The sequence below is a fragment of the Astyanax mexicanus genome, chromosome 9 (genome assembly GCF_023375975.1).
Source record: "Astyanax mexicanus isolate ESR-SI-001 chromosome 9, AstMex3_surface, whole genome shotgun sequence".
Taxonomy (NCBI): Eukaryota; Metazoa; Chordata; class Actinopteri; order Characiformes; family Acestrorhamphidae; genus Astyanax; species Astyanax mexicanus.
This window is the reverse complement of record NC_064416.1, coordinates 29,151,318-29,159,546: the sequence shown is the minus strand read 5'-3', so window position 1 is coordinate 29,159,546 and position 8,229 is coordinate 29,151,318. Positions and strand designations below refer to the sequence as shown.

Below are 8,229 nucleotides of genomic sequence, written 5' to 3'. Positions count from 1 at the left end.
TACATTTATTACAGAATGGGATATGTTTCGTTCTTTTTTACTTATACCTTTAATAATGGAGGTCCTTTTTACATTACATTACATTACATTACATTACATTTGGCAGACGCTTTTGTCCAAAGCGACTTACAATAGTCAAGTACAATGTAAAATAAGTTTAAAGGAAAAACATCTTTGGATAGGGATAAAAGGAGGACAAAGGGGAATAATAGGATAGAGGAGTGAAGGAGGGGAAGAAGGAAATGAGGTTAGAAGTAGTTAGTGTGTTAGAGGTGTTAAGAGAGTAAGTGCTCTTTGAAGAGCTCTGTCTTCAGGAGTTTCTTAAAGATAGCGAGAGATTCTCCTGATCTGGTAGTGGAGGGTAGTTTGTTCCACCATTGGGGAACTCTGTATGAGAACAGTCTGGATTGCTTTGTGTGAATGTTTGGCAAAGCGAGGCGACGTTCACTGGAGGAGCGCAGCGGCCGGGAGGTAGCGTAAGCTATTTTTTTATTTTTTTTTTATTTTTTATTTTAGTAATCAATTATACTCCAGAGACATGACAAATGGGATTTGTTTTTTGTTAAAACAAAAAAGGAGATTATGAAGAGTACATTAACTAATCAGGTGTATTGCTGCAGTTTTACCACTACTCTCATGGTATGTTTATGAAGGAAGGATGTTCTCATATGTAATGAAAACAAATGGAAATCATCTGTGTTTACTTGTTTTTTATTATTTGTAATGTAATTGATTGGAATGTTAAAATTGTATGTAAAATTTGTTATTTGACCTCAATCAAACTGTACAATAAAAAATTATTTTCTGTAATCTTGCACTTGTAGCCAGTGGGCGGGACTGGATGCGCTGGACGTCCAACTCCACCATCCCGCAGGCTGCAGTCAGTACTATTTGGCCGTTTTCTGCTCTACAACTGAACACTCTCGCCGCTTTTAGACTCTTTGATTCATTGTCTGCGCTACAACTGATCACTCTCGCCGCATTTAGACTCTTTGGCCCTTTTTCTGCTCTACAACTGTACACTCTCGCCGCTTTTAGACTCTTTGGCCCGTTTTTTGAGCTACAACTGAACACTCTCGCCACTTTTAGACTCTTTGATTCATTGTCTGCGCTACAACTGATCACTCTCGCCGCATTTAGACTCTTTGGCCCTTTTTCTGCTCTACAACTGTACACTCTCGCCGCTTTAGACTCTGGCCCGTTTTTTGAGCTATAACTGAACACTCTCGCCACTTTTAGGCTCTTTGGCCCATGTTTCTGGCTATGGCTTATTCACAATCATTATTAGTAAAGATGTGATGCATTTTTTTAAGCTTTATAAATTATCAGTCCATATTTACTGATAGTTATAGTCATCAACTGTAGGCTCCTCTAAGCACTCAAAAATGTTTTCTTGATTCTCACAAATCCAGAGAAAGCTGAAAAAAAGAAATCATTAGTGGAACCAGGAAAGGCTAAAGTTGAGGTCTAGACAACCCAAAAAAGAGAAACTACTCCGGAGTGAAAGAAAGGCAGTTCAGAACTTCTGTTTGACTGTAAAAGACCTTTAAAATGATTTAGCAGAAATAGCAGTGGTTATGCACAGCTCCTCTGCAGTGCCACAAATACTTTCTGCAGTGGGTCCTCACTACAAAACTCTGCATAAGACATTTTGGGATCACATTCTGATGAAAGCAAAATAGAATGAGCATAAATCAGTGGGGTTTAAAGAGAAGTGGATGCAGATTTTTTATAAAATAACTCTTCACAGTAATTCTTCACAGTAACTGAAGGGATATGTTAATTGGTGATAAACTTTCGCATGCCCCTTTGTGTATCTGACACAATGAACCAAGTATCTATACAAATCCGCCAGACGGAGCCAGAGAGTCACACTGAAACAGTCAGTCGTGATTCTTCTCGCTGCGTGTCGCTGTTTTTTTTCTACCCGTATTCCCACAGGTCCGCCCTGCAGCGCGAGGACTGGCTGGTGGTTAATGTTCCTCCGTTATATCAGAATAAAGTACGCGTTCTCCGCTGAGGAGGCGGGATTTGACTGAACACGGGTGCGGAAAAATTTAATCACACGCTGACACAGTCATACAATTTCAGAGCTTAATTAATTTACAGTTTAGGCCAATCCTTACCTAAATTCAACAAATTAAATTTAGTTGTAAGTTACAGTTAATGGACTGAACTAGAAAAAAGTATAAACAGATAAAATGAAATAAAGACATCAGGAGTATTCGTGTCAAATTGTATTGTACATGATAATGTTTATAAACGATAAAACCAATAAAACGACAGTAGCAGAATCAGTCTGTTTTGTATTTGTTTTGCTATTTATTGTTTTAATGGTATTTTTTTGTAAATGTTCTTTTTTCAGCAGTTTTTTTTATATTCCAGATAACAAAAGGACATTGAACCATCGTTCATTTTTCCATCGCTAATGTCTTTCAGTGTAGAAAGGGATATTTAAATAATAAATATTAAAATCAATATTATTATTTGTGGGAGACAAATTTATCCTAAAAGCATTAAAGTGAGTGTAGATTCAGAGCCCCAAGCATTAAAAACATGTAAATGAATGTTGATACAGAATTTAAACATGATAACTGATGCCTATAAGGATCTTTAACACTCAAACATGCAATGCAAAAAAAACTTAACGTTTATTCAATGTTCTTTGCTGTTAGGGATGCATGCATTAAGCATTCTGCACTTTAGCTTGCAGTAGACGTTGATGTTGGATTACTTTGTTGCCACGTTACATTCTTTATGTTTTAAGTTGCTGACTTACAGTTATTTTTATTTTAGTGGAATATTCTTGAATTTTTTTACTATTCTTTAATATGCCATGAATTAGATATTTAAGTTGTGGAGATGACTTATTAAGGTGCTGGACAAGATACTTAAATTGTGTATGACTTATTAAGAACAAGATAATAAAGTCGTGGGTACCAGTTATTAAGGCACGGTAATCAGACAAATTGTGGGGATGACTAATTAAGGCGTAGGAACAAGATAATTAAGTCGTGGAGACAACTTATTAGGGATAGGAAAGATAATTAAATCATGGAGATTACTTAATTAGGTGTGGGGACAAGATAATTAAGTAGTGGGGATGACTAATTAAGGCGTGGGAACAAGATTATGCTTAATAAGTGGTGACCTCAGTGTTATTATTTTGTCCTCAGACCTTAATAAGTCTTCCTCACAACATATTAACTTGTCCCTACACCTTATTAAGTGATGGTCATAACTTAATAATCTTGTTCCCACATCTTAATAAGTCATCCTCACAACTTAATTATCTTGTTCCTATACCTTATTAAGTGGTGGCCACAACTTAATTATCTTGTTTCCACGCCTTAATAAGCTATCATCACAACTTTATTATTTTGTACCTACACCTTATTAAGTGTTGACCACAACCTAAGTATCTTGTTCCCATGCCTTAATAAGTGGTGGCCATGACTTAATTATCTTGTTCACACACCTTATTAGGTGGTGACCACATCTTAATTATCTTGTTTTCACACCTTAATATGTCATTCTCACAACTTAATTATCTTGTTCCCACGCCTTAATATGTCATTCTCACAACTTAATTATCTTGTTCTCACACCTTGTTAAGTGGTGGCCACAACTTAAACATTTAGTTCACACACTTTATTAAATAGTGGCCACAGTTTAATTATATTGTTCCCATGCCTAAATAAATGATAGCCACAACTTACTTATCTTGTTCCCACACCTTATTAACTTGTGGCCACCACTTAATTATCCTGTTCTAATATCTTAATAAGTGGTGCCCATGCATTATTTTTTTTGCATGGTGTCAACGTAGCGGTTCTGTAGTTTTCCATAAGAACATAAATCAGAATCGCACCAAAATAAATCAGTTATTATCTGTTTTAGTAAAACTGAAGGAGCTCCTCACCTGCATTCAAATGCAGCATCGCAATGCTTTTCGTGACGTAAAGCTGCGCGCAGCGGCCATTGGTCGAGGGAGGCGTCAGTCTCGTGCAGTAGCCCCGCCCCGTCTCCCCCTCCCGGCCTGCACTTCAGTTCGCAGGCAGTTGGATGGTGAACAGAGGAGAGACGCGCCTGGACCGCCGCAGCGCCGCGACCCGTCCGAGCCCTGAGCTGAGACACACTGAGAGGGAGAGAGGAGAGCAGAGCCCGCCCGCGCCGCTGGATAAATAAGAATGCGTGGCGCTCGGGCTGCGGGTGTGTGTGTGCGCGAGCGGCGGGAGAGCTCGGTGTGACGGCGCTGCTGGCCGTGTGTGGCTGTGGCTGCTGAGCTGGTCGGTCGTGTGAGCGCGAGCGAACATGTTGAGTCGACTGATGAGCGGCAGCGTGAGGAGCCTGGAGAGAGAGTTCAGCTGCACCGTCCGCCTGCTGGACGACACCGAGTACACCTGCACCATCCAGGTCAGTGTCCGGACAGCGTCCGCTCCCGCTGCTCTCCAGCCCTGCGGCAGGGCAAGAGGGAGGCTGCGGTGGGGGAATCTTTTGTTTGCAGTGTGTGCTGTGTGCTGTGCTAGGATGGAGCAGGTGGAGAGAAAGAGAGAGAGACAGAGGGATAGAGAAAGGCTGCGGAGAGCCGCACTGAGACCAAGAGCCTGGATATCATTCAGGAATGCTGTGGGAAGAAGAAAGGATGGGGAGGTTTGTCTGGTCTGTTTCAGGGTTTTAAGGCTTTTTTCGTTGTTGTGCTTTTCCAGCATCGTTATGCGCGCTGGTCACGTAAACCACTGTCCCCCCACTTCCAGGACAGCCCACTGAGAAAATGTGGAAGTCACGCTCAACATGGCGAGCTTTGGTCAGCGGGCTGCAACTTGCCTTAGCCCAACTTTCAGAAAACGGCTGGGTTGATGTGTTTTCTAGTGCCCTGGATCATAATCTCAAGCCTGAAGAATGACCGTTTCAGTCTGGAGTCTGGAGAATGGAGAATGGTTGGGCCATTCTAACTAGATACCAGTGTCTGCAGTGACAGACAGAGTATGAATGCTGATAAGTAACTCCAGTCTATTGAAGGTTATAATAGTAAACGACATATAAAAATCTAAAGCTTTTTTTTAAAAACTAAAATAGGGCCTACAGTTCATGTCCACTTCAATGTCACATTGTACATTTAAACTGATGGGAACACTTTATTTGAATCACTTAAAGATGCTTCATAGATGCTGACCTAACATTCATATTACTAAAAATCTTATGAGCTCCAAAAAAACACCCAAAAAGACTGCAAATACCTTTTAGATACATACCTCTAGAAGCATAGGTCAACAGATGATGTGTGTGATGGTACTCAAAAACAAAATGTGACATAAAAATATATACAGGCTATTATTTTGGTGACACTTTATTTAAATGGTCCTTTATAGATGGCTCATAATAATAATACTAATAATAATAATAATACAAGACATGTACACAATTTAATCCTAAATTGAATCTAAATGATTATCTACAGAAGCTAACCCTACATCTACCTTAACCTTAAACCTAACCCAAACCTTAACCTAAACCCCATATCTAACCCTAGAGTTTGGTCTAGAGTTAGGTGTAAGAGTACATTAAAAAGAGAATAATTTTCTTTTTCCTAACAATTCAGTTGCATTTATTAGACATGCAGTTGAATGTTAGTTCAGTGTCAGATGAGCATATCTATAAGGCATCTATAAACGACCATTCAAATAAAGTGTTACCAAAATGATAGCCTATGTATTTCTTTCATGTTTAGGTACCACCACACGCATTTTGTTGGCCCATGGGTGTTAAACAGTGTTTTATCTAAATGTATGTATCTATAAGGTGTATGCAGTTCATGCAGTTTTTCTGTACTCATATGATTTTTATATCCATCCTGTTTTGTTTTGAGTGTGTGTGTGTGTGTGTGTGCAAGTAAGGGAGGGGTTACTGTCACCCAAAAATAGATTTCACCCAGATTCCCCAGATTTAGAGATTTTCAGTTCAGGAACCATTTTGTTATGTATGTCTTGGCATGTCATCCAAACATCACATCCATTAATGAGGTAGTCTGCAGGCTTGGAGTCCTGAAACTGCCCTCCAGGCGCTTGTGGAAGCAGTCAATTTAACAGTGTAGCATGGGTGAGTGGCGCACACTTAACAGCTCTGCCAATACAGAAGAGCATGAAATCAGTGTGATTAGAGTGTAGCCGCATTTACATTTCACAGAACGGCAGAGTTCAGGTATGTCCGCTTCTGTTTCAAGCAGAAACGTTCGAATGGAGCACAAATTCCTCAGATGTTAACTAAATAAGGTGTGCATCTCATATAGAAATAAGTCCTTTTAACACAGTATATTACAAACTGCTTTTTATCATCACATGGACGGATATTGTTGATATGCTTGCTTTGTTTCTAAATGGCACATATTTTTTCTAGTAATAAGCACATACTACTACAGTAACAAAGTCCTAATGCACAAGACTAATGTTCTAATGGGAGCTTGACATTTATAGAAGACACTGATTGTTTGCTGCTGCATTTGTTCCAAGTGAGCTCTGACTTATATATCGAATATTAGATGTTCTTGTCCAGCTAAAGAACTGTACTCCTAGCCCTTCATAAATCTTCACAAAACTGTGCTTAGTTGTCGGATTCACAATATTCTTAGTTTCTCATTTCAATGTAGTTTTTTGATACAATTCAATAAAGTAATAGCTGAGAATGTGTGTGACAATAACATTATATATTTTCCATTTTAACTTCATTGAAGCATATAGATGCTTTGATAAAATAGATAATATGGGAGCCTGTAGCTAATATGCTAATCTGTCCTAGGCTCATGTGTTTACTTTTCTTTCTTATATATTTTGCAAATGCTCCAGTCTGCATTTTGTATTTTTTACGCTTATGTAAACTGAATTGAAAGTCTCATAATGAATGATACAGTTCGATTCATTGCTTAATTTTATACCTCTAACTTTTTAAACTTTTTATAACGCCCATATTATGAAAAAAATAAATTTGTAATCAGTATTTACAAAATTATGTGCATGTGCCCTGCCCAGCCTGTATCAGTTTTTAAAGTACAGTGACAAACACAGCTTAGACGAAAAAATTATTAGGTGTCATGATGACGGATTTTACTCAGTCTGTAATGTGATTTTTGTAATATAAAGTATGCTCACCTGTGGGCTAAGTGTTTCCAACGAAATATCAGCAGATGAAGCAAGAACAAAAGCTGTAGAAAAAAGGCCTGTTTGTTTAGAGCAAGCGAAATAAAGTGAGAGCGATTTCTTTTATTGGAAGACGTAGAAAGGTCCATGAAGGTGCCTGTCACACTTTTTTCTCTTTCTGTGCTTTTTCTTTTTACTTTGATGGTTCCATTCTTTTATGTGGCGCTTAGAACCACAGACAAGGTAGCGCACTGATCATGTTCAGTTACGATCAGCTTGATGGCAGCTTCGTCCTGCGTTCTTTAGAAGTAAGCAATGCAGAGGAGCATGTGGACCACTTGTATTCCCTGTGGATTTCTGTGCACATCACAAAGTCTTATGTATATTGTGGAGAAATACAGTGGGGTGGATGACGGGTGCCTAGGAAAATTGGTGTCTTATGCAAAAGGGCAGTGTCAAGCCATTTTATCACAGTAACCCGACACCGTATTGACTTGTTGATATTTCTCCATTGTGGGAGGCCTGAAGTTCGACCCATAGTCAGTCCCATGGGGGAGCGGGAGTGGAAGGAGATCCCAGTTTTGACAGCTGCTGGGAAGAGAGAATTGATTCCAGGGCCTGGGAGGCCGGGCAGTGCTGAGTGTGCACGGTTACGCAGCAAGTCACACAGGCAGAGAATGGTAGGTGGTGGAGCAGAGTTGGAGCTAGAGCTGGAGCTGGAGGCTGGCCAGGTGGGCCGGCGAAGTATCAGCAGGTGTGCCGTGTGCAGCAGCAGCACAGGGTCATTTGGCAGTGTGACGTAATGGAGGGAAGGCAGTGACGGTGCTAGAGCCCAGCTTGTTTAGAGCGTATTAGAGCATGGTCACTATCAGCATGTCTGTCTGTCCTAGAAGCACTTGTCTGCGACAGACATATATTTGCTTCTTTCCATACTTTGCTGGACAATATTGTGTGAAAGGATTTTCCTGTTTTTCTCTAATATCATATGATAAACATATTGTTTATCATTTTTCTTAAATCTTCACAAAAAAGAGAACCTTATAAACCACAAACCAATTTTGAGATTTTTTTTACAATGCAGTAATAACTAGTTGCT

At 39.6% G+C, this 8,229-nt stretch overlaps 1 protein-coding gene across 3 annotated transcripts in view; it reads left to right on the top strand.

Moving 5' to 3' along the window:
• Positions 1 to 4,053: 4,053 nt before the first annotated feature.
• LOC103044356 (FERM domain-containing protein 5) overlaps positions 4,054 to 8,229 on the top strand; it is a 147,049-nt gene continuing 142,873 nt past the window's right edge. For 2 of the 3 annotated variants that reach the window (XM_022679777.2, XM_007235680.4), the window contains exon 1: positions 4,054 to 4,416. In XM_022679777.2, coding sequence (XP_022535498.1) covers positions 4,315 to 4,416 — 102 coding nt within the window. In that variant the 5' untranslated portion in view covers positions 4,054 to 4,314. The remainder of the gene's footprint in view (positions 4,417 to 8,229) is intronic. The other variant, XM_015602011.3, reaches the window with a different exon arrangement.